Source organism: Passer domesticus, chromosome 8 (assembly GCF_036417665.1).
Source record: "Passer domesticus isolate bPasDom1 chromosome 8, bPasDom1.hap1, whole genome shotgun sequence".
In the NCBI taxonomy this organism is placed as follows: domain Eukaryota; kingdom Metazoa; phylum Chordata; class Aves; order Passeriformes; family Passeridae; genus Passer; species Passer domesticus.
In genome coordinates, this window is record NC_087481.1 from 51,990,027 (window position 1) to 52,016,921 (window position 26,895).

Sequence of the window (26,895 nt, forward strand, 5' to 3'; positions counted from 1 at the left end):
AAATAACCTTTCTCCAGAAGCCAACTTCAGCAAACATCACAGTTTACCCACTGCGAACTTTCAAAGCAAAGTGAAAACTTGGAATTTTTTTAAATTTTTTTTTTCATCTGAAAAATATTTTAAGGTGATCAATTCCCAATTTTTATTCACCACGTTTCTGCCACTAAATCCAACCAGAGTTGTTCCAGCCTGAGGGAGCAGAAAGCTGCCAAAACAAGAAGAAATCAAGTAGAACAACTTGATTTCTTCAACTTGAGCAGATACTTCACCAAGTGTAGAAAATTCATATTCACTTTGTTTCATGTTCTTCTGCAACAGAATGATAAAAATCCTTTTGAAGACCTGGATGAAAACTTTTTCATTCAGAAGCTTTCATATAAAGTCCTGCATTTTCAATCAGCTTTATAAATTGCTTTCTTGATATTGCAAATATTTTCCTGCTCATAAATATGAAAGTGTCAAAAGAAAAAAGGAAGTGTACAAAGAAAAAAGTTTTGATTATAAGGTAATGCTGCAATCAGACACATGGGAACCAAATTCTCACAGGGAGTCCCATCCATCTCAGAAGTTACTTACATAATTTCTCAAAATGCCAACATATTCTAAGTGGAAGGGACAAAACCAGACAGGACAGTTGTATCTGATGGAACTGATTCCAAGTTTTTGGGAGGCTGCACTATTTGACATAGGACAAAAAAGATCCTTGCAAATTAATTCTAACTTAAAATTTAAAAAAAAAAATCAATTTCTGCTTCAGCAGGGCGGAAACCTGCCTGTCTGCACAACCTTGAATATTAATTAAAGTGACTGCTGAAAGGGCAAAACAGCTAGTAACAAGATTATTTGGACTAGGTGGAATTTAACCAATTGATGGATTAGTTCCGACTTTGCCACCTGCTAGACAATTATCTGCAGAGCATCCCAATCAATGCTGGAAACACAAGCCAATAGTGCAGGAATCTGCTGAAAACCACAACTGCAGCTGAAGGAAACCAAAAAGAAAAACAATTTGCTTACACCTATCAGTCTTATTTTTAACACCACCCATTGTTGTGCAAACCAGTTATGTATCTTCCTCTCCCTGAGTTTAGAAAGAGAAGCTGCAAAGTACAGGAAATCTGGGAGCAGGCCACTTTCCATCAGAGTTTTCACAAGAGCTGGGAAGGTGGGAAGAAGGGGGTGAAAATAATAGAAGGTTTTCCCTTGACCTCAGTGAGGCCACAGCTCATTCTCAGCCCCCTGCTCTAGGCCCTTACCCGACAGAGCGTTCACTGCAGCTGTTTTTTGTTTACAGCAGGGCTGAAAAAGGAATTCTTCCTCATTAAAAAAGTTAGAAAGCAACTCTGTTAGTGTCAAGTCCCTGAGAACACCAAGCCTTGTTCAAGTAAGGTTCAGGATAAAACTGGATACTTTCCAACCAACCTTTCTCCCAGGAGCAAAACAATGACAAAGGCAATTCTTTAATATCCATGTGTGTGGCTACACTTCCACCTATGCATCCTTTGGGTATTTGAGCAATAACCTTTTTGTCTTAGTTATAGTTTAAAGGAGAAAAATGTCCCACTACAGCAGGTGTTGTTCTAATAAGGTAATCAATGGCTGCATAATGTAAAATAAAAATCAGTGGCATGCTGTCCATTATATAGAGAGTAAAAAAAAAGGTAAGTAGCAAGGCAGAGTCAAATTTGGGAAGTGTCAAACAGAAGAGAAGATCACCCAGCTGAGCAGCTGATCCTCTTTTCAATCCTCAGCAGCACTGCCCCATCCCCTCCACAAGCTACTGAGGAATCAGTGAGTCCCAGAGGGGTTTCCCATTCACATCTGCCACAGTTTGCAGGAGCTGATGCCATTTGCATTATGTGTACCCCAAAGCCTCACAGCTTGTGTTCAGACCTCAACTAAGTCCCAAGAGAGGTAGGATCAAGGTATTTGTATCTCCCCAAAAGAAGAGGCTGTTTGAAGTATTTTATGTGATGGGGAGGACAGAGTGATCATGTCTAATTATGGCTTGACAGCCACTAAGTGGCTCTAAAATTAGGATTAAAATACAACTCCAGGTATGGTTTTCAATACAATGGCTAATCAGGGAAAAAAAAAAAACTAACAAAAAACTCCTTTAGTGGAGTCAAAGTCTAATCTGGTTGTATTAAGCGAGCAGTGTGACCATGAAAAAGGACATAGGCATAACATGGACAGCCAAGAGTCACTCATAGATGGTTCATAATAATTCTGACCAATAAAGATAAAATCCAGTTGATTTTAGTTACCTGGCTAATTGCCAGACAGCTTCTGAAGGGAATGTTTTGAAAGAGCTACAAGCTGCAGCATTTGTAAGTTTTGTGGCTCAAAAGAAGAGGTCTAATTCAGTCAGAATGGGAGAACTGGAGTAGATGAGTTAAGCCCATTTTTTGTCCATTGTTTGCCTCTCACCACAGAGGTGCTTGGAGCATGTACTTTTGAGTGTGAGCAGACTGTACTCCCATCAACAATGTGACTTCCTTAAAAACAGAGCATTATTTATTTTACCAGCCCAGTCTCTACAAAAGGGTTTCTCAAACTACAGCACTCATTCTTCACTTATGAGGCATAACTGCACGAAATACAAGAGAAATATAATCTCTATTGTTATTTATTTCTTAATTTCCTGCCATTTTCTTTTTGTCACGGTAGAAGCATAGTGATACATTCTATATTGCTCACAGCCTTACAGCATTTAGACATCTAACAGACTCAGAAGTAGACAATACACCACGTGAAAAAGGAGGAAACATCTTCAAAACATCTTCATTTCTTTTCCCCGTAGACTAATTGCCTGAACAAAAAGAGTTGGGGGTGGGGGGAAAGAAAGAGACCAAAGAGTTTCCTAGAGCATACATCTGTTACCATTCCCCAAGCCTCTTCCTAGGAAAAAGCTTGATGAAACAAATTAGAATTACATCATGCTTCAAAAGTGGTAACATCCAAGCTCAGGAGAATTCAAGTACTAACTACTTATGTCTCTTTAATTATTAATCCAGTTCAGTCAGCTGGACTGCAAATTAATTATCTTCAGATACCAGTTGCAGTTGAACTGTCCTGGGTAAAGCACAGAGAGTGGCACTTGCAAGCACGGAGTTGCTTCTCCAGTGCTGGTTTTGCAGTATCCACTCACAGATGTAATATGTTAATGCAAAAGTCCTCAGAAATAAACCAAAAGGTCACAAATGCATCTTGGGAAGAGGTCTTTGGGAGCTCATGCCATCAAGATAACCAAACCATTGCATTCAACCTCATGAGTAGTGCAGACACCTGCTAAGAGTGACAATGATTTTCCCGAAGTTCACAGCCACCTCTTATCTTTCACATGGGAAGATTCAGTCCCAGAGTAAGTAAAGTAAGCTGTGCACTGGCCCAGGTATGGGATGCAGGAATTTTAAGGAAAACAAGTTAAATACACACATTTTGTTGTGCAGTAGTTACTTAAAAGCACAAACAGCTGTAGGTTGGTGTAAGCACTAAAGAGGGAAAGTCAAAGAAAAGATGAACGATGCACATTAGAGATTCACTGAACTGTTTTAATTCATCTGGATTGTATTTCCTCTGAATGCAGCCTTTCAGCTTCTAAACTGCAAACTATTTTACAGGTTATCATAAACACTTGGGAAACCTTTCTTTTCTTTTTCCAGTTGTGCATTTTGAGCAAAAAGCCTGCACGAGCCTCAGAAGTGAAAGGAACCCCAAGAAACTGATCAGCAGTTTGACACTTCATTTCTATTTGTCCAAAATACAGAGGGCAGGGAAAAAATCAGCTCCATGTCAACTTTGAGAGCACACTGCTTCTTCTCCATGAGGTTTCCAGAGCACTTCAGGTTCAGGGATTATCTCTCCACCAGCATACACTAATAACAAACAGGTCACTTCTGCTAGTTTTGTCTGGACGAGTTCATTTTCTTCACAGTAGCTGGTATAGGGTTGCATTTTGGATTTGTACTGAAAACAGTATTGATAACAGCAAGATATTTTCATTATTGCTGAGCAGTGCTTGCATGGAGTGAAGGCCTTTTCTGCTCCCCACCCCACAGTGAGTGAGCTGGGGGAGCACAAGGAGCTGGGAGGGGACACAGCCAGGACAGCTGAGCCCGACTGCCCACAGGGATAGTCCAGACCATGTGGCACCATGCTCTGCATCTAAAGCTGGGGCAAGAAGAAGGAAGAGGGGGACACTCAGAGTGATGGTGTTTGCTTTCCCAAGTGGCTGTTGTACCTAATGGAACCCGGCTTTCCTGGAGAAGGCTGAGCATGTCTGCCCATGGGAAGCAGTGCATGAATTTCTCGTTTTGCTTTGCTTTTGGGTGCAGCTTTAGCTTTACTCAGGAAACTGTCTTTATCCCAACACATGAGTTATCTCATTTTTAACTTCCCATTTGCTCACCCACCCTGCCTGGGGAAGGTGAGCAGGTGGCTGTGTGGGGCTGAGTCGCCAAGCTGGGTTTAAACCCCAACATCACTTTACTAAATATCGTTGCAGGGCAGGATGTATGTTTAATAAACAACTTATGCAAGATTACTTTGTTAAACTCGGGAGATTTTTGCATGGCTGAGAGTTTCAATTTGCTTCTCACACCGTGTTCTTCCCCTTTTGGCTTGCTTTGGCTGCATGTACTGCATTTTGCTCATCTTTGTGGGAGAGTGCTTTTCAGGGCTACCTCTATATTATTGCAATGGCCTTCAAGATACTCTCTGCCTTCCTTTGTTTTCTTATAAACTGCTTCACAAACAGCTGAGAGATCTTCAAGTGTCTCTTAAAACCTGACACTAGAATTCTGGTTAAGCTTGCCAAGATTCCTGTGTTAACAACCCTGTTTTATTCAGGTAGGTACAGATTTTTCCATGCCTCCGCCCCTTACACACTCTATTTATTTAGCTCTTTTATGCAGATTCCTGTACCTTTCACAATGGATTGTGACTCACTTCAAAACCTTTCTCCTTTTCCTTCCCCCTCTCCACACCACAGCTGACAATATTTACTCAGTTTCTTTAGAACCTCTAAAGAGCATGAATTCTAATGTTTGAAGTTGGATCACTTTTGATTAATTAAATATATATTATGGTGGTGCCAGCAGCATGACTATAATTAAAGCTGTATTGGGCTTTTTTTTAAATTTTAATCAAAAGCTCTGATTTTCAAGCATTCCCTCACTCCTATATGTGCCTGCTCCCTCCATGTCTCTCCTCTCCCCCATCTGTGTTCGCTTCTGCACACACGCTCACCTGCCCTTCCCTCTCACACCTGCACTCCCAAGAGCTCCTGTTCTGGGCAGAATCCTCCTCATCTGTCAGAAAGGCAGGAGGCCAAGACACCCCTTTGAAAAGCAGCCCCTCCCAGGGCAGCTGTGGTGCAAAGAAGATGAAGCCATGCCATGGAGAAAGGGAAAGGGCTGAGTCTGAATGCACGGGCTGACCACACCATGAAGGCAAACTCAAGGTGCTTCAGCCCCTTGGACAGACAACGTGCCCACCACCACACAGGCACCTCCACAGGCTGCAGTTCTGAATTTTACAGAGCTAAAACACACATTTGGCTGTTTGAGACATCACAAACACTAACACAAAACACTAAAATGTGCAATTTTTCAGCTGCAGTGACAGCCACATTACTTGGAGCCTTTTTCCTTTCTCCAAGTGCTCCAAACAAATCAAGAACAAAGCACTGCACATGCAGTGTTGCCCTTTATCCAGAGCTCTTCCTTCTGTTGACACTGCACAGTTTATCACAACCAAATACTGTGGCTTTTGCAAAATCCAAGCAAAAATCCTGCAGAAATTTTGAGGTTTAAAAGAAACATTTTATAGAGACAGAGAAAACAGGCTAATGCAAGCAGGCAAAAAAATCCCTGAACATCCTTAGCATAATCCAAACACAGCTACTGCAAGCACATCCTAGAAAACTTAGCTCTCCAAACACAGCTGTGACCTTGCAGCACGATCCCTGTGAGAGGAAGCTGACACAGCCTCACTCGAGCAGAAAGCTGTGCTGCTCTGGATGCAGTTGTGGCCAGAGCCTGTCTAATGCCTCAGGTCACTCAAGGGACACCACCAGTGGGAAACGAGGCCAATGATAACAGGTTTTTAAAGTAATTTTAAATATTGGTTTCCCAAACAAGAATCAGCAATGGCTTTGTTGTCATATGGACATGTATTTTAAGAACTGTTGTAAAAATCTTTCTGAGCAGCACAATACCACAGGAAGACAAACAGGTACAGAAAGGGAAGAATAACACAGGCCTGAAGTTCACTGTTGTAGTGATTCCATTTTGGGTAAGGGAATTTTAAAGGAAAACCTTTAAAAGTGAACAGCTACTCTGACAGTCTGCACCAGTAGGGGCCCATATTCTGGAAGAGGCAACAACTGAATAATGACAAAACCCAAGAAATAGCTGTTTGCAAATAATCAGCATTTCTCTGGCATTATACCTAAGCTGGCTGTCAGCTTGTTAGTCAATTACAAAAAGGACTTTCAATAGAATCTTTCAAAATGTGTCCCTCAATTGATACTGTAGTCTTCAACACCTTTTTTAGGAGTCCACATGTTTTTTATGGAAAAAAAAACAGTGCTTCAAATTATATCACTAGAAAGACAGCTAATCCCTCCCAGTTCCAACCACTACATATTCCACATTGGGATGTTGTAGCAAACTAAGCCCATGATAAATTCAAAGCCTTGCCTTGAAAGGGAACATAGATAAGACTGCATGAATAATTCCGAAGTGCTTTGTAAGTGCTTGTTGAAACAGTAAACTCGTTTTTATGGGTGAAATACAGATGTTACCTAAGTAGTATCTGGGGCTGGACAAGAGCTGGGAATTTAAATCAAGTCATCCAAGCTGGTAAGGTTTTGCCCACTTGCAATGTCTCAATTTGCATGTCTTAAGACATTTGTGAAATGTCTTACTTTTTCCCTTGACTACTCACCTCCTGTGCAAATGACTCTGCCTTCTTCCGCAGGTTCTTTTCCAGCTCAAAGTTTTCATGAAGCTCTTCATATTCCTCTACTGCCAGCACAGACACTGTTTATATGAATTAAACAAGATCAGAAGGAAAAGTGAAACAGATCAAAAGAAGTACTGCTTGATTTTCCCAGATAAGCTGCTATTCCCCAGTACCATGGATCCTTGACTGACAGCATGACCTAGTTTTATATTCCATATACAATTTTCTTTGCAGTATTTTCCTAAACCTCACCACATATACGCACAATTACTAATCTTCTGAATAGAGTAATACTCCTCCTCTTCACACTCAAAATCTCCAGTAACAGGCATCAAATACCTCAGACCAGATTTTGCCTCTCTTTGCCTCAAAAGAGCTTTGCTGTATCTATCAAAGATGATGTTATTCTTGAGAAATCCACATCTGTTTACCTGGTTTGGAGATGAGCATAACATTTTTTAAAGGCAGTTACAGTAAGTGGTAATTTAGACAGTGGGATACACATCCCAGCATACCTGACTCTCCAAGTGATTCTAACTTAAAAAAGTAAATAAACAAAAACCAACCACACACACAAAAAAACCCCAACAAACAACCCACATACTTAGAAAGATTTAAGATCAGTTCATCAACTCTGACTGAAATGCAGTGAGTGCACAGCTCCAACACAGTGCCACATAAACACAGGATACAGGAGGTATTGAATACTTTGGTAGCTCATTTTATGCATTAAAAAAAAACCCCTTTGCTTTAATTTAACTCTTCCTTCCAGGAAAACAGGCAAATGTGAAACTAGGGGTTCTTTCCATAACGCTCAAAAAAAAGAAAAAAATTTTGAAAAATTTTCATCTGCCATACTATCCCATCGTAATCTTCAAGCTAATCTGTTTAATCAACTGTTCTGAAGTTTGGTGTTTTAAGAGCCCTCAAGTACTGCCTGCCATAGGTTAAGAAATGCAGACACATAGAAGGGGTAAGAGATGGACACCTGGAGAAGGCTTACAGGATATTCCCTACTATATCTCAGCTACTTCAGGAAAATGGGAACACCCAATGAGGCTACCTACCTATTTACCAAACGATTTTTAATTTTTTAAGGCTTAGTAAGCAGCAAGAGGAAAAGGCAGAGTAATCTAAAAACTAAAAACTTTTCCCTCTCCTCTAAACTTCTTTGGAATCAACTATTACTCATGTAGAAGCACTCACCTTCATTAAGCAAAAGCTTTCCTTTTTTGAGCTATATCTCTTTTTAGTCTTTTCCTCCCCCGGTTTTACCTCTCTTCTCTTTCCAGTAAAGGAAAATAAGTGATTTTCTTCCATAACTTGGAAATCTTATTTCTCATATTCTAACACTCCTGCCTTTTTCTCATCATCCTCTGAACATAAAACAAGTTGCTCCCAAGACCTCAGACATTCAAAATTAGAAGCTGCATCCCAAAAAAAGGAAGACTGGTGTAATGATTTAGGAAAGCAGGAGATTAAATTCAAACCCCATCTCTGTGAAGGACTGTGCCCCTGACCTGGTTTCCCACTTGTGGCACACAGGAAGAGCTTTCCATATTGTCACATAAGACTTGCTATTCACATTGTCACATTCTCCTGGATACAGAAAGTCTGGAACAGTCCATGAGTTGATGCAGTGCCTGCAGCAATCAGCTCGACTGTTACATCTGGACCACAGTCACAGTGCTGTAACCTACTCTTTGTACTGCAGCAGAAAAGCTCTGCAGCTTCTGCAAAGGATGCAGCAAACTCTCAGAGATCCTGCTGAGACTACACACCTCTGTTACATTTCTCCAGCAGTTTTTGTTGCTTATTAACTTCAGTCGTCAAAACAGCCTTTTCTTCTTTCAACTTATTTACCTAGAAAAGTACAAAGAACACATCAAAACCAAGAGCATTTCCATTAATGGCACAAAGCACATACATAACTCAAGCAGTATTTTGCTGTCAGTAGCTCTGTTTCCTAGGTTTGCCTTGATGCTGGGGTTTCCAGTGGGATGGAAAGCATTTTTACTCCACCTTACAAATGTTGTAACAGATGCCATAAAAGGGTTATGAACTAACCCTCCCATGGCACATTCCAGTCACAGTTGCAAATACATGATCTTTGGAACCTTTCAGGATCAGGCACCATAGCACCTGGTTGGAAAGTTACTTGACTGTTTGCATTTTAATATACTCAGACCCCTGTTCTGCTTTTTTTTTTTTCCCTGTGCTCTGTTTATTGTCCAAGTGCTGTCAGCTGTGTCTTTCTGAATGCGAGTTCTGCATAGAAAGAACTAAGTCCTGATTTGCATCAGTACAGGGCTTATCCAGTTTTCAAGCAGGAATGAAACTCTTCTGGCTTGAAAAGTCAATTTGATGGTCTAACTATCATGACATGGCAATGCCAATGGCTGAACTGAAGGATACACTCAATGTATCCTTCAGTTCAGCCATTGTATTTCAGTATTTCATTCAGTTCATTCAATGTATCCTGACTAAACTACGTGTCCTACAAAAGTATTTCTTACACATCTATGGATTTAAGGAAATTAAAAAAAAAAAACCCCAGGCTGTGACGGGTGAGAGGCTGTCAGGAGGGGGAGGTGACAGCTGTAATATGGGCTTTAGAACAGATCAAACAGGTAAGGAGAAGTCATGTGCCAGCCACAGGAGCAGACTGGACTGTGACGTAGAGAGTCCCTTCCAGGGACATGCCCTAAGTGATCCATCACTGGCAGGACTTGAGATTAGACAGTATTCAATTAACTTCACAACTGAGTGTTTTTAGCAAAATAAGCTAAAAGTTACAGAAAGGACAGCCTCCAGGCTAACATGGTCTCGCCTTCCATGGTACAATACATACTTCTTCAATTACTTCTGCAAGTTTGCACCTCAGGTTTTCCAGTTCAATGGCCAAGGTCTTCTTTTCCTCATGAACAGATACGATTTGATCTCGCAGCTCTACGGTTTGAGAAAGGAAATGAAGAATATATTTTATTTGAAAAACAACAACAAAGGAAATGTCACAGCAATGCAAGTACAGTTGAGTATGAAACACCTGAACTACGTATCAAGCATCAGTCGTAATCAAGGAACAGCCTCAATAATTTATGAGCTTTGCACAAGTGTCAAGTAACAGATCTATAACTGGGTCACAGTTTCAGATTCACTCTGTTGAGGTAAGCTCCTTGTTCAGTCCTGCTGCCTTTATTTGCATTTTGAATGATTCATTTCCTGCTATAACAGGGCCCTGCCACCACAGAGAGTCCTCAGTCCTACTCTTGAGACTGTCACATCACAGAGACTCTGGTATGGAGGCAGCAGAAAGCAATTTTTAAGAAGCATCTTTTAAAACAAATTAATGCACTTCAATTCTTTTTGGAACGTGAGTTCTTGTCACGAGGGAAATAAACAAAACAACAGGCAGTTAATACTTGGGAGGTTTTCACAGAAGAAATTGTCCTGAACAGCTGCCAATTTATAGCCTTTGTAACATTATGTGAACAGAGTCAGAATATAACCTTTACTGATGGAAGAGCTAATGCTTGTAATTTTCCCCTCAGAATTTTTGTTCCTTAATTATTAAAATATGAAATAAATTAAATTCACAATGGAATAAAACATTTGATTATAATCACTTCTTAACAGGAGATCAGTTTGCATACATAATATATCAAGGTTTAGGTTAACATAAAATCACCACAAAAATCAAAATTTATTGATACATATTAGCTTTCAGTAAGTGCTCTCATTCCCCACCTGCTTCCAGTATTTCACAGCACTGCTGTTCATTGAATACCAGCCACGAGTTGAGAAAATTGTGGCTAATCAATTGCAGATGATGATGATGACTTGCTGGCTGTCATTCTGGTAGGTCTCACATCTTGAAAATGTCCCTTCTACACCAGCATCCCCCCTCCCAATTCTGGAGCCTCAGATTTATTGTCCTCTAAATTAAAAGCATAGACTTTCTAAAGTAAATAAAAAGACCTGTTTTCTCAGAAAACACATTGTCCATTTTATGGATTTGTTCTCTACAGAGAAATTAATGGGGGAAAAAGTGTCTCGCTGAAATTTATGGGACTTGGATTAATTCTGGTTTGACAATACATATATCAACCTCACTACGCAGAGAAGAAATCATATCCACATACCACAGAGAGCCTCAGGTTTTACTACCTTATTTGTGTATCCTTACAGAAAAGTGGTGGGAGGGAAGGAATCATTCCAAGAAACATCCAATGCTTTCTGGAATGGTGAGAAGGCTAAAGGACTTAGAAGATCCCCAAAATAGAACTTTTCATGCTTTAATGAATTGCTCATCGAGACAGAAAGCAGATAGATCAAAACCTTTCTTCCATATTTCTCTAATTTGACCCTGCTACTCTCCCATCTGATCTGCAGCCAGTGTTTATTCTCTAAATATATTCTTGACACCACTCTCCAGTAAAGGCAGGAGGTATTCCAAAGTCTCATTTCCCATTCAGATGGGTTGCATGGTGTGCATCACACCATTTGCTGTCTTTTCCTACATCTAGAGAATAGAAAACTGATTACAGAAGGGTCCTATGACACCCTATTTCTTCAGCTGGACTGTTTCACAAGCATTTTTACAACACACACCATTTTTCCTCAATGACACTTTGTACTACTCCACTGCAGCTACTGCATTAAAAAGACAACAATTAACAAGGTTAAACTGAAAGTTCAAAAAATTGTACTTAAACATCCTGTGCTGCTCCAAGTTACAATAAAAAAAGATTAAAGCCCTTTTTTAAAGACGTTAAACACTTAATCTTGTCACAAAATCCAGAATGTTGGCATTCCCCTTTTTTGGACATTATGACACAATATAGAAAATCATGATGACTTCATCACAGGGATGAGAAATAAGGCTGATTTTGGACAATGGGCATATTAACTGCCTTTCAAAAAAGAACCAGAAATTTCTGACAAAAAACCCCATAGATCTGTCTTATCAATATATTTCCATGTTCTCCAGCTTTGCTGTTTTACCCAGTACAACAGTCCCTCTTTGGGCTGCTTGTTTGCTAATAGTTCTGGAACATGAATGAAGTTTGTGCATACAAAGGTACAGAATGGAAACAGAAATGGAGAGTTCTGTCTGACAAGCTCTGAAATAATGACATTGCAGTTGAAGGTGACCTTGTCCTTCTACTTAACTTTTTTTTAAGGGTTATAGGAAATGTTTCTTTGACTGATTCAGTAGCACTGAACTCTCTTAGCTGGGTAGATCTCATTTTCCTATTGCATTTAACTTCCTCTGCAGGCTGTGTATCACCCACCATTTATGCTACACACTACCAGCCCTCCATGTTCTTAGTCCTTCCTGGAAATCCTTTGATTCTAACCATTTCCAGAAGCATGACTTGGAAAAAGACCAGTCTCTGGTCCAAACCAACACTGCTGTTCTTCAGACAACTTCTGCCTTGCAGGTGGTGTAGGATCAGCAGCAATGCTCACCTTTTATTTGCTGCTGACAGTGCACAGAATTGCATGATCCAGAGGTAGCTTCTGTATCCGTGGATGACTCATCCTCATCAATGTTAATCTCTTCAGTGATAATTTCTGGGCCCAGTTTGGCCATACAAAGCATACTAATTCTTTTCAAGGTTTTATTTTCTTTGTTCAGCTGAAAGATGAGAAGTACAAATAGTAAGAACCTAGTTAGTCTGTCTTTAAGCTGCTGGGCAAGAAAAAAAAAGTCAACTGTTTTTTGTCCTTTATCATTAAAAGATCTATCAAACAAAGAAGTCAGAACTAACATTAGATTAAGTTCTATTCAACATTAGAATGGGCTGAAGATAGGGTGGTTATCCACTTTTTCCTCTGAGCGGCTTGAATTCAACATGATGCTTTATCCATGCCTTTTTTTCCTCTCTGGTACTTCTCTTTAATAAATACTGTGTAGGTTTAAATCAATCAAATCAACTATCAAGCTGACTTAATGCTACACAGGCTTTGTGACAGCTGCTTCAGCTCCTCACCTTTAAACATGTACCAGGAGTCCCAAATGAATGACCTGGGGAAGAGTTTGTGCCCCTGAAAGCTCATCTGGTTTTCCAAGTTGGATCAATTGGTTAAATAAAAACTCTTACCTTCTCCTATATATAAACTACAAATATATATAATAATACATAAACTATAATAATAAACAATAAAAATGTACAGACTATATATTATATAATTATATATATAATTACATATTACATATATAATATATAAAATAGGTATAATTTATAAGCTACAAATACTACCACTACTGTATTCCTAGTCACAACAGAATTATCTCAAAATTCTTTGGAGTTATAACTGTAGAGTCAACATATGTAAGATGAGAGGCATCTCATGAACCAATTCTTCATGGGTCAGAGCACAAGTCAGAAACCACTTTGGGCTGGATGCCTGAGCACAGGACTGGTTGGTGCAAGGTACAGAAGAGATTCTACATGGCATCTCTGTCTTGATCAAGAAAAACTGAACTGGAGTCACTGCAAAGGTTTAATTATCATAATTTCTTTCACTGTCCTGCAGGCAGACACTCCAGGAGTGTTCAGGTAAATGTCAGGGTGACTGCCCACCCACCAGCCATGTATTCCCTGTGCTCAGGTTCAAGAATGAAACTCAATTTTCTACTAATGACACACCATGTGCCAAAGTCAACATGGACTTCAGAACTCCAATATACACCTTCAAAGAAAACATAGACTGTACAGTTTATCTGACCCCAAATTTTCATCTAAGCAACAATCTCTACTCCCCCTTTTCCTCAGCCCTTCAACTACGGGAGATTTGCTCAGGAATTTCTTATCTCCTTCCTGAAGAATGAAAGTGAGCAAGTGGGGAGAGTGGTGTGAGGAGCCCCGCATGGTGCAGACAGCTCACAGACAAACAGCCCCACAGAGCAAAGGGAGTCTTTGAACTGCCCTTGTCCCTGCATTACAGGGAAAGTGCAGAGAAGAAGACAAGTTGCATAAATGTGTTCATTTTCTTACTTATATGCTGATTGTCTATCTTATGAATTCTAATATAGTGTCATTATGCAAACAATTAAGTAAATACCTCCAGAAAGTACATTGCTAATGCATCTAAATTAAAGTGATTTCTTGCTGGTGTGATTTTTACCATATCTAAGGATGTACTTTGGGCAGGGAATGGGGAGGGAGGGGAAAAAAAAAGGAAAAAAAAAAGGCAGTCAGCATTGCTAATGAAATTTGGTTCAAAATTGCTGTAATCCATTTTCTGATGAAGTGGCTCAGATGCATTTTACACAACCAAAAATATATAAGAGAGATAAAAACATTCTTTAATAATAATGCACTTCTGATGAGATGGAATATAGAAAATTACACACTTGCTAAATTCATCAGACTAGACGCAATCAACAGAGCAGTGGAGGTCACCTTTCCCCTGCCCTTGCTTTGCTTTCATAAACAATCACCTGAAATGTAATGCAGTGGTTGACTTTTTCCATTTGATTTAGACACTGAAATGCTCATTATTGTTTTCACACAGAGGAGTTCTAAAACTTATTTTCCATTTAACCTAAATGCATATGAAAACTAGAGATCAGGATGCTGGTCCATGAAAATAGAAATTACATTAAAATGGTGGGGTTTTTTTCCTTTAAAGGCAGGAATGTTATTTTGCATCTCACATCTGGCTGTTAGTTTTTTGCCACTTCCAAACTATTTCACAGCTCCACAAGATTATACAGAAACATATAAGGGTCATGCATACAATTTCAAGTTTTAAATAAATAAACAGATAAACAGGTGAATAAATAGATTAAAAAAAAAACCAGCATCACCATAATTCTTCTCACCTTAGAAGCCAAAGCCTCAGCACTTTCACGGCATGTCTTCTCAATTTCAAGATGGTTCTGAATGCAGTTCACTTCCTCAATAACCATGTGAGAAACTAAGGGAAGAGTTCAAAAATTAGTCAGTATTTTCCTGAGACTGACACATGCCTCCCATGATCAGAAATAGCATATTTGCTTTTGCTAACTTTCATTGTGAGCATTTCAAACACAGGGAAATACATACTTAGATAATCTCCACAGACAGGAATTGTTCTGAGCATTGGATATTTGGGTTGTCCCTTTAAGCAATTCTCTCATGCCATGTTTGCAGCTTTAGAGGGGCAATTGTAGAACTGAGCATAAACTTATGGAAGCAGAGGACCAGCAGGAGCCTCCTTGCAAACCTCACCCATCTCTTCATTTCACTAACACTGGAGGAATCAGAATGACACCTTTAGGGTAATCCCTTAAGAGATGTATTAAAAAGCTCCTTTTCACTTTCAGGTCTGTTTCTCATTCCCAGTCTCTCTGTGCTTGAGCAGGCCCTAAAATGAGCACTATGGTCTCACCTGTCTTCATTGTTCACAACACTGATTTCAACACACTCCCAAAATCTTCCCTGAAACCAAGACTGGGCTGTCTGACTGCAGCTGGAATGCATGGCTGTACATTTGATGTCACAGCTGGAGGAGCAAGAGACACATCTGTCCTCTGCACTTAGAGAATCCCTATGACAACTGTGGGTGCACATCACTCTGCCAAAAACAGGCAAAAGAAGTTCTGGAACAATCTCATTTTGTAACATGGAAGACCAATGGGAATCAGAAAGAATTTAAAAGCACAGATACATTTTGGCCTGCAATTCCACTCATCTTCCAGCAGTACATATGTACTTTATGAGTATTCAAAGTCTTAAGGGACACATTTAAGGTTGCACAGGGGAGCAAAGCAGAAAACAAGAATAGTTTCCATTTCTCAGGCTCATTGATGCAATTCCCCCTTGGCTCCTGGCATCCCCATCCAATCCTAAACAGCAGCCTGGACCCTAATTCTGCAAGTCACTGCATGGCACAAATTCCCCCTCAGCCTACTGTCAGGACTTCAATTCTCAGACAGGAACTACTTGCAACTGAACAGCACTTTGGAGCAGGAACAAGGCTGGAAAATACAGTGTAAATACAGGGGAATTTTTTCCTAGTATTTCTTCTCCTTTTCATCAAGATAAGGTTTAAAACCTAGGGATTTCATACCACTGGGTAGAAATCCCCCTTGCCCTCTTGGAAGAGTTTGATCAAGGACTGAAGAGATATATTTAAGCCATCTTAATATACAGAGGTCATCTTAATGACTATAAAACAGGACTTCATGATAGGAAAAAGAAGATCATTAACAAATGTTATTTATGCAGCTTTATACTTAACATCAATTGAAGTTTTCATTATTGAAGTTTTGTTGCTACCAGAGTAAACTACCAACACGGTTTGCTGAGTAGCTGCACAAAAGACCAAAAATCTACAAAAAAGAAAGGGCAGGGCAGTGTACTGGTAAATCTTGGTCTAAAACCTATATTCACATGATGTCTTCTACCAGCAGTGCAACCAGATCTCTTTCTTTGATTGTCTTTTTATTTCCATTTCTCCTGACTATGGAGAAATTATCTGCTCCAAATGTGTGATACCAGCTGCTACATTTGAGAGATGTACAATACATACAATTTGAGAGAGGAAAAGTTTCAGGCAGTACATCTCCCTGTCTCTTGTGGTTTTATTCTTCTGAGCCCTGGGAGCTTTGAGCAGTGAGATGCTTTGGGCTGGATGAGGGAGCAGTGGAGATACAGAGCTGCTTTCATTTTACAGACAGGAATCTAAGGGCCTCAAGCAAGGCTGAAGTTAGGAAACAAGGATCGGGCTCTCATGGCAGAACTAGGGATTACTCTTGGTTCATTTAAACTTAATTAACCTGCAATTATGATTAACTCAGGGGAAAAAAGTCTTTCCAAATTAAATACAAAAAATATATTATTTCCTAAGTCTGTCCAAAGTTCTTATTATGTTAATATTAATATTCATAAAGAAGCACTAAGTGGCCTGAAACATCTCTAACCTTGACAGTTTTTTTCAGGGGTAATAATAATCCGCAGCAAATGCAGGCCAACCAAAAACCACTTAACTAATTAGTAGTTGCAGTCACCGAGAAAACATGAATCAACACTGTTATTACAAGTGGCACATTTGAGTGGCATCTAATTATGACTTGATGAGCACGATACTTGCATTATCAACATTACTACTGCATCCCATCAGGGACTAAAAGCCGCTGATGGCATTGACTGCGAGAAACTCCCCCTCAATGGTACCGCAGCACCCAACAATCTCCTTGGCAGGGGCACCCTCACTAAATGACATGTTAAGCATAATTACTGGTAGACATTGTAAATAAACAGGATTGGAAGTGAAAATTGTACCAAGTGCATAAGACACAATCTGACACATTGGAAGTGGCAGCCTTAATTGAGAGTTTCTTTGACTGCTCAAGATCATTTCAACTGCATTTCTCGGAGGACAGTGATTATAACTGTGGAGACAGACGGCATAATGGTATCAGCACTGCTGACAGAGCAGTGAATTAAATTGTATCTGCTGTTGTGTGAAAGCCTTGATGAGAGGTACAGATCCTTAGTGGTCTTATCATTATAACACAATGGTCATGTTGTCATCAACCTTGCTGGCTCCAATTGAAAAGAAATGATTGTGTGTTGAAGCTTTCCCCCCCACCACCACCTTCTATCTCTTGTGCTCAATAGAACCAATTTTCAGAGAGCTATGAAATCACGCAATAGGGCCTAAAATGCAGCTGCTTGGCATACAAACGGGGCCCCATTAAACTGGAATCACACACAATATGTGTTTATGCCAGGAGAACAAATAGAAGCTGAGTACAGGCCAAGTTTATTCACAGACACAAAGCCAATGTAGCTCTTCATCAATATAATTGCCTTTTATATTGTCGTTTAAATAATGGGCTCTATTATTGCTTTAAAATCCTAATATTCCTGGCATTTTATCACTATGTTTACAAGGTATGTCCTTTAAAAATGTGAAAGGAAGATAAAAGAAACCTATAAAATCTTACAACATCAAATATTACCTCAAATTTTAAGTCTTAACTACTTGACATTTTCTGCCACACTCCAGTATTCCTCATATCATAACAAAAACAAAACAGGCAGCCGTTTTTCCAGAGGAATTGTGCTTCTTAGAGAACATTCTTGGTTACCTAAGATCATTCAAGGCAGTAGACAATTCCTGTTGATTTCAGATTATTTTCCATAATTGTATCACACGAACTATTATAAAACAGAAGTGAGCAAATTCCTCTTTAACACAGTCACACAAAAGTACAGACCATGTGATTTCCTTCTCCTGCATTAACTTCATCCACATTTCTGATGCTTCATCGTGCAGTTCACTGTACTGGCACAAACCAGACGTAACAGACCACAATCCCATTGTAATTGTCTCTTCTAAGGAGCTATTCCACTAGGATACTTCCACTCCCATTAGATGTGCTTTGTTGCTTCCAGACACCATACAGTTTCAATAGAACCATTACCATAAAAGTGCAAAACTGACTATTGAGGTTCTCACAGCCCAGACGAGACAGAATTTGCTCTAAAAAATTAGCAGGTGAGAGCAGTTCATCCTAAAAACCTTTCCTGGTGTGTCTATGCTTAAAGTACTATTACTCCTTCATGAAAATAATTGCCATTTTTATTATTATGATTATAATTATTAGGAATCTCAGCAACAGCATCAAACCCCACCCACTTCAAGCATGCATCAATGCAAAAGTCACCTGCAGAACCCAGGTGAGATAGAGGCACATTTGCACCACTGTATTTTCACCACGTTGCAACTTCAGAATGACTGTCTGGGCCAGAGAGTACAAATGCTGTAACAGCATTTATTCTGACTACCGTGGGCAAAGTCTCATTGGATTAGCTCCTTAAAATCAGCTTTCAAGGAGAAACAGCAAGTGGAACTGCATCTCAGCATTCTTAGTACTGCTGTAGAGTGTGCAGAACTATGTTCATAATTGTCTACGTCAAGAAAATCCCACTGACATTGTCAGCTTACTTTTCTGAAACTCCTCCAGCTTTTTGACAGCCTCATCTCGTTCTTGCTTGATTTTGTCACACTGTAGGAAAAGAGAAAATTGAAATGAAACACTGATCCCAGTTATTTAATTAGCAGTCAGTCACAACATGCAAAATCAACCAAGATCAATTGCCAGCACAATAATGTACAGAAGCCTATCAAAGCATTTCTTTTTCCTTTCAGCCATGTATGATCAATGGAAATTATGGATAAAAATTCATTACTCAGAATACTTCCTAGCCAAACTGGCATACTGTACTTGATTTGGGTTCTGATTCAGAGCTACTCTGAAAATATTTTAAAGAGACACATTATCCAAAACTGATATAAGCAGTCATCCATGTTACACCAACAGCAGAACCAATACTTTGCATGTCAAAAATAGGCTTTAAGTCTAGCTTCTTTAACACAAATAGACTCAGAAAAGAGGCCTACATTTCTATACCCACCCTGTGCAGGGATAACCTCGAAGCCAATCATCAGGGACATGCTGTTTAATTTCATTACATCATGAGCAACGTTTCAGCTTATGTAGAGAGAAAGGCACTCATTTTCATGCTTTAAGGAGTTCCCATCACCTCAGTTTTATTAATTTTGTGGTTATTGCTAACACTACACAGGCCTGCAATCACTGATCTTATGATGGAACAGGTTCTTCACAAAGAAAGAATAAAACAGATGTGAAATAAGAGTTCTGTAAGAAAACCCATTCTGTAAGTAAATGAAAGAACTCAAAGAAATGAGTAAAATTCACAAGAGACACAGTCAGTGATTAACCACAGTATGAAAAACACATGACCCAGGGGGAAGTGTGACTGGCACACAAGGTGCCCTACACACACATCCTTCCTCACATGCGGCTGGGCATGTTCACAGCAATAAATCAACCTAAGACCATGAGTTAACTTCTGGAAGAGGTCTGTGTGACTGAGCTCCTTACAGTGCAACTCCAATTACAAGGATCCTCAGCACTGGAACAGAACTGGCCAAAAAAAAAAAAAAACACCAAAAAAAGAAACCAGCCCTGAAATGATTTTGCTCGATTTTCGGTTTTTCCACATGAGGAGCCACTTTGAGTTAGCTGGGAAAGGAGCCTGCTGTTAAGGAACAAGAAGGGGGAGAGTCTGATTCAAAGGCAGCCAAATTCAAGAGAACTCTTCTATCAGCTCCAGAGGACCTTGGATGAGACCCAAAGAAGGATCTGCTCTCGGGCAAGGCGAGGATGCCACTGGTGCTGGCTCAGGGGCAGCTGATGGCTGTCCGTGGGAGCAAAAGGAGCTGCACTCAACAAGCAATCTCTCTTCCCATGGCACTGGGGTGATGAGGCTTCAAGGGACAGGGGCTGAGTAGGGGGACAGGTCAGTCACCAGCTGCTGTAAGGACTGTGAAACGAGGCAGAGCTGCAGAAGGAGCAAAGACATGCTGAGCAAGCAGAGCGGGACGAGGACTCACCATTTCCTGGGGCCCTGTTAAAGAACCTGTGAAGAGAATCTTGCAGAGGAGAGGTGGGGAAGGGAAATCTCTGCACAAATCTTGCTGCTCGCTGCCCTCCCTCCGTCTCCCCAGCAAAAATCTGTGTTACCTTCGTGGCAGAAGTGCAGTCTAAGAGCAGAAGGCAGTGAAAGATGCAGAAGGTGTTTCTGGGCTGTTCTGCAGAGCACAGCTCTGCCACAAAAGGGAACTGGTGGGAGCTGCTGCCTCCTTGGGTTTCCCGAGAAAGACCCTGGACATATTTCACCCACACATGATTTTTCTGCACACTGCAAGCTTTCAGCCCACTGCACATTAAGTGAGCAATTTAAAAACCAGGAACATTAGCATTTTCAGGATTTCATCTGTTGCCTGTGGAAGTCAACAACTTTCCTACTGATGGAAACCTTGATGTAGAGGACATAGCACACTCCCTTATCCCAACAACAGGAAAAACTCCTTTTAAAATCCTCCAGGCAGCAAAACCTCCTTTTAAAATCCTCCAGGCAGCAGGCTGTAAGGCAAAGCAGCTTTCCCTGTGCAGAGAAAGGGGAAGTTAAATGACCTATTCCACTTCACCTCGAGTGCTATTTGCAGAGAGAGCTCCATTTGGACCACGGCAAGCTGACTATTCTCCTCATAACTGCGACATTTCTCTGCACAATCAGGGTCTCTAGGCTTGGGTCTCTGCAGAGCAATTCCTGCTCCCAGTTGCAGTTTTCTCAATACCTTCCTTTTGCTGCTACTGTGCTTCAGAATGAAAGAAGCAGAAGAAAAGAAGAGTGGGAGATTGCTGCCCTTGCTGAAATGATCAATGGAAAGCACTTTGCCTTCTGTCTTGCAATCAGAGCCATGCAAGCAGAGCTGTTACAGGTCCTTCCAAAAACACTCCAGTTTATCTTCTAAGAATTAGAAAAATTTGGTATTTTCTTTAACTACTTAAACTGTTTCAAATTTGAAATTTACACAAAAATAAAAAGCCTATAAACTATGCTTCATAATAAAAAAATACTGTCACCCTTTAAAATAAAGTGATCTTACCTTTAAAACTGAAAAGCTTAAAAATCAAAATTTAGATGTATGAGCTGCTCATAAAATGCTTCACAAAAATGCTCCACAGAAGTCTTAAAAGTTCCATAACCATCTCACTTTTCAAAAAGGCAATTTGAGGCATAGACAATAGAATCATTAATGGACACAAGTATCACCATTCCTAAATATTAAAAGGCAAATAGCATAACAGTACTATAAAATCTACTGCTCACTTTCCACATTCAAGCACATGCAACTGCTGAGGAGAAACAGTTTCCATGTATTTACTAAGCTTCCATTTTTCAGTGTTAAGGGATAGCTCCAAACGAAAGAGTACCCTTGAATAAAAATTAAAAAGTTTTCAGCTCCTGGATTGCAAGTCAATTTTCTTTTTCTTTTTTTTTAACTTAATTAAGAGTTCCAGCTTCTCTGCAAAGTAAAATAAGCATTTATTCTATTTTATTTAATATATCTAGCATTAGTAATCTAATATTTATATGACCATTATCTCACTTATAAAAACCCCAACAATGCAAACAGACAACACTGCAGTCCTGAACTGGCTTCAGGGCACAGTGATAATCTCCTAGCAGTAAAAATACATAGCATCTGCATTTTTAGAAATTAACAGTCCAGTTGCCAAAATTAATTTTGTCAATAGCTCCATATATTCTTCATCTTTGCAGGCACAAGTTCAGAAGATTTTTCAATCCCACTCCTTTCAGATTTTAGCCTTCTAGGTACCCAATACACAATGCAATACTTTAATTTCTAGTTTCTTGTCTATGCGTTACTAACAGGCTTCTTTTTTGTCAACTATTTTGCACATAAGCTCCTACAGACTTCAGTAAAAGGCCTTCAAAGGGCAAAAACAACAGGGAGATTGTTCAGCCCAGATATTAAAATGCAAGAAGTTCACGTAGTAGTCATATAGTCAATTAAACCATTGCTAAGCAACACAAGACACAATTCTTTCCCATTTACACAGATTGTGAAATGTATGCAGATTTAATGCTTGTTCTAAAATTGTGACTTTGGTGGAGTGCTCAGAAGTATCCAATGACATTTGCAATACGTAGAGAAACAATGAGCATGTCATCAAGGCAGAATCCCATCCCCATTCCCACTTGGTGACAAAACATATAATCCACTCCTTCCATGTGCCTTAACAGAGCAAACACCATGAATGATGTATCAGAGATACAGTATTACACCTACTGTTTTGGATAGCTGTCTTGCTTTTTTTTTCCCCTACTGGCAGCATGACAAAACACTGTCAAAACCAGCGTTCAGAGTCATTTCTGTCTGATTAGCAAGTAGTCAAATATTTATTCATGATCTGGCTCTGAATATGTCAGAACTGCACATTAAGTTACCCACATTTGTGTGCAGCTGAACGTTAGTTATCCATTTTTGGGGGGCTGGTATGAATGTTTTGTTGGCTCCATCAATAAAGAAAGGTGACCTAAGAGACGTAATCTACCAATATAATTTTGCCTCCATTGTTCCTAAAAGTATTTAAGAACACTAACTGAAAATGTCTGGGGAAATGTCAGAGACTCCACCAGTGGTCTCCAAATTGGCAGTTTTGCAAGGCAATGAGGAAAAGACACCGTGGATCAAAGATCTTGTGTTTTGCTCCTGAATTTTCATGGTTATTAGCATCCCTTTCAAAGCAGCAGTGCTTTGAACAAAGTAAGCCACATGAAAGTCAATTTACTTCCTAATTTTAAGAAGAAATACAGAACTAAGACCATAAATTTTTCAAAATTAACGTTGTATCTTAAGTTAGCTGCCCATTATCCACTAAGTTCTGTGTGTCTAATGGAAACTAGGACAATTTCTGCATGCACAGCTCATCTTTCAGAGCCATACAAGCACAGCAGTGACTGAGGAAAGTATTCCACCAAGTGTACCAAAAGCACATGCACACACACACTGCTATTTAACTCCTCTGTGGTGCTTTCCACACACAGTCTGCAAGTCACCTTCTAAAAAACAAACATCTCATTCTCCTGTCCACACAATTATGTGACCACAATTGATAGAGGAAGCCATCTGCTGACATTCACAGTGACAGACAGTGGCAGAAACAGGAACAGAAGTCACCCACAACTTCCCAGACCCACAGGCAGAGAAAGTCTGTGCTACATTTTTCCAGCAGCAGGTTTGATCCTGCAAAGCACAAACAGATACAAAGCAAGAGATGCTAAGGACCATTAGGATTACTCTGCCCTGCCATAGGAATAGGGGTTGTTTTTTTGAGGGTTTTTTTGGGGTTTTTTTGTTTGTTTTTTTGTGGAAGAAATGCACTTTAGAGCCTTACACTTAACCACTTGAGTCCAAGCACTTGAACAATGAACTGCTTGCACAAGCACACCAATTTGCAGGATGGAGTCTTTGGAGGGACAAAACTTGCATAATAACTGAAAATCCAGCCCTGAGCACGTGTTTAACTGATTTGCTAAGCTGGGAATGTAATCCCCATACACTCAGGCTTGGGGGATTTTTGGGTGTTATGCAAGAACTCTGTAAAAGTTCAAAGCAGCCTCCAGATGAAACCCACAAAAGTAGCTAGAGGTATGCAGCTGTAGGAAAGAAGCCTTGTGAGAAAGAGGAGCAAGGAGGCAAGAGGAGAATGGAAAAAAACAACATCAGAACACCTCATTCCATCTCAATTTCGCAAATAAAATTTTTTATTGAAATTCCCTTTGAAGAAAAAAAAATTAAATAAAAATGTAGCTCAAAGGAAGTCTCCCCATTCCTCTCTTCCCAAGCTAAACAAAGCTTTGCTGAAGAAACACCCAAGCTGATATGACTTGGGTTCAGGGCAAGCTGGGGAGCCTGTTTCTCATGTACACATGTCCTGGCATGGCACTCCCCATATGTGACAGAAGCCAACAGCCAGCACGGGACAAACTAAAGGAACAGAGCAGTGCAGGGCAGGATGCTGAAAGCACTTCCAGGCTGCAAATGGTTTGGAGACTGCAGAGAATCCTGCCCAGGTGTTGACCATGCTGCTACATGCCTCAGACACAGCATTCTGGGCTGGATGGAGTCTTGGTCCAAGTCAGTCTTATTCTCATTTTCTTCTGTGCATTTCTTCCAAAGGGAGAAGACAGATTTCCTGGGATAAGGTCAGCAGAACAGGAATGCAGCAATAACCAAAGTGAAAAGGACAAGGAGGTCAGAGCACAGGAGGGAATGAAGCACATTGTGCTGACCTCAGTAGGAATACACATAATCTTTGCTGAATCATAAGTGAACATAAGTATCAAATTTTCTTCAACAGTAAGAAAAGAGTTAAGGACAAGGTCTTCTCAATACAGCCTTGAATTGAAACATTTGTAACTAAAAATGACCATTCCAAAATGCTTTCAGAAGAAGCTGAATTAAACCTACACGTCTTGGAAGCTAACAGGGATTTAAAAACCAACAGATTTCTTACATGTTCAGCTCACTCATACTGGAGAAAGGAAAATTTTGCTTACAATACAGTGTAGCACTGACTCCCCTGCATTCCTTCCTACCTTCAGAAATCATATTCCTACATTATGAATGTTCAGAAGGTAAGGGAAGTTGCTCTTTTTCTTTTCTTTTCTTTTCAGTAATTAAGTCCCCTGTGCAAATGAAGTCATAATAAGACTTAGATCAAAGAGAAACAATTTTATCTGAGCACGTGACTTGGTCTATGTTCCCACTGTTATCACAGGCAAATCTGGTAAAGCAACAACCACTTAAAATATATTGACAGGAACTTTTCAGGAGTGGGACACCCAGAACAGTTGTGCGAGTTCATTCACTGCTCCATAAAACACACAGGTACAAGTAATACTTATTATTTTTAAGTAACAGTGAACTAAAAAAAGCTGTCAACAATCTGCCACAGCCCACAAGGCATTCTGGTATTTAGCATTTCAGTATTAAATGAATAATTGATTCATACAAACCTCTTCCTTCGTTTTCTTATTTTCTGCTCTAAGCTCTTCATATTCGCCAATAGCTATAAAAGGGGCAAAAAAGAAAAAAGTTAATATAGCAGTACCTCTTCCCAAATTAGCTCTCTATTTGATTAAATTGAAAACTCTTCTGTTTGTCTATGCAGACTTCTTAAATAACATGGGTCATAAACTTCATTAATAGCCTATTAATATCCTATGAATTGGACAGCCTTTTAGAATTGAAGCAATTAGGAAGTGTCTGAAAAAGATGGTAGCTCCCAAAACAATCAATTTTTGATCAATGTAGAGTTAAACAATCTTATTGATTGAGTTCAAAAATTACAAGGTGGATATATTGGTTTGCAGTGACCATTTTAAACCACACTGGCTCAGGTTACAGATCAATCCTAGGATGAATGGTTGGTGCAATATATGGGTACCTGCAGAGCAGCTGATCTGTGCACCAGTAAAACCAGGGTCTCCCATCCATCCCTTTACTTTGTTCCCACTTCTCCTTATGTACCCAAAATTCCATGCCCAAGAAGCAGGAAAAACAAACAACAAAACAACAACAACAACCAAAAAAAACCCCCACAAAACACCAAAACAAAACAAAGACAAAAACAAAAAACAACCCAACAAAAAACCAACAGGTAGATGAACAAACAAGAACCCACACATATTTCCTACACAGGAGCACAAAGGCTGTGCCCCTTGGTCACTGCTCCACTGCCAAGCTGTTTCCTGCTCCCTTCAGGAAAATAAGGAAAGAGGCTTCTACCATTCAGATGCTAGAAAAGGAATGCAAACTGTACCAACAGATGCAATTCAAGTTTCTTCATACTTGAAAACTGCTTGTGTTTGCTCGCCTTTAAGGCAAAGTCATTCTTGACATTCAATACTTTATAAATGACTGAAAAATGTAAATACAGATTTGCTCCACCCTCGACAGTTCTCTTCACATGCCCCACGAACAGAACTCTGACTCATTAGCCCTAAAGGAGAAAATAACAGAATATTCTGGGCTATAGCTCTTAACCCACCCAAATATTCTCAGCCAACCCTGCTCATTCTTACAGTAAAAGAGTCAAACCCCAAAGCAGCCAACATGAGTGAACACAGCATGTTCCTTCACAACAGTGGCCTCACTTATTCACCAACTACTCCCTCCACAGCTCAGCTGGCCAGAAGGGACTGTTCTAGAAATATATCAATACCCTTTATCAGTATTAAATTAAGCAGGTAACTTTGTATGCAGAAGCTCCTTTAATTGTAACTTAGTCTTTTGATTTTCAGTTGTGAACCTGTGTCTCCTGAATCTGATTTTGCTAACAAAATGTAAGTATTGTCTTAATTAGATGTTTTAAATATTAGGTACTTACTATGTCTGAATAGGACTTATTACTAAAACAAGGCCATAAGGGTTAAAGTATATAATGACTATAATTCACAATGAACAACAGGAAAGACACCTTCATTTACACAGAGTGAGGTGGTGACTCCTCCTACTCTT

The 26,895-nt window shown here is 39.8% G+C and overlaps 1 protein-coding gene across 3 annotated transcripts in view; it reads right to left on the reverse strand.

Moving 5' to 3' along the window:
* SHTN1 (shootin 1) overlaps positions 1 to 26,895 on the reverse strand; it is a 53,951-nt gene that overhangs the window by 21,675 nt on the left and 5,381 nt on the right. For 2 of the 3 annotated variants that reach the window (XM_064431423.1, XM_064431422.1), the window contains exons 2-8: positions 25,392 to 25,444; positions 18,919 to 18,979; positions 14,804 to 14,898; positions 12,442 to 12,610; positions 9,821 to 9,918; positions 8,751 to 8,832; positions 6,952 to 7,046 (exon numbers count right to left, since the gene is read on the reverse strand). In XM_064431423.1, the coding sequence (XP_064287493.1) occupies positions 6,952 to 7,046; positions 8,751 to 8,832; positions 9,821 to 9,918; positions 12,442 to 12,610; positions 14,804 to 14,898; positions 18,919 to 18,979; positions 25,392 to 25,444 (653 nt within the window). Of the gene's footprint in view, positions 1 to 6,951; positions 7,047 to 8,750; positions 8,833 to 9,820; positions 9,919 to 12,441; positions 12,611 to 14,803; positions 14,899 to 15,351; positions 15,371 to 18,918; positions 18,980 to 25,391; positions 25,445 to 26,895 lie in introns of those variants that run through there. The other variant, XM_064431424.1, reaches the window with a different exon arrangement.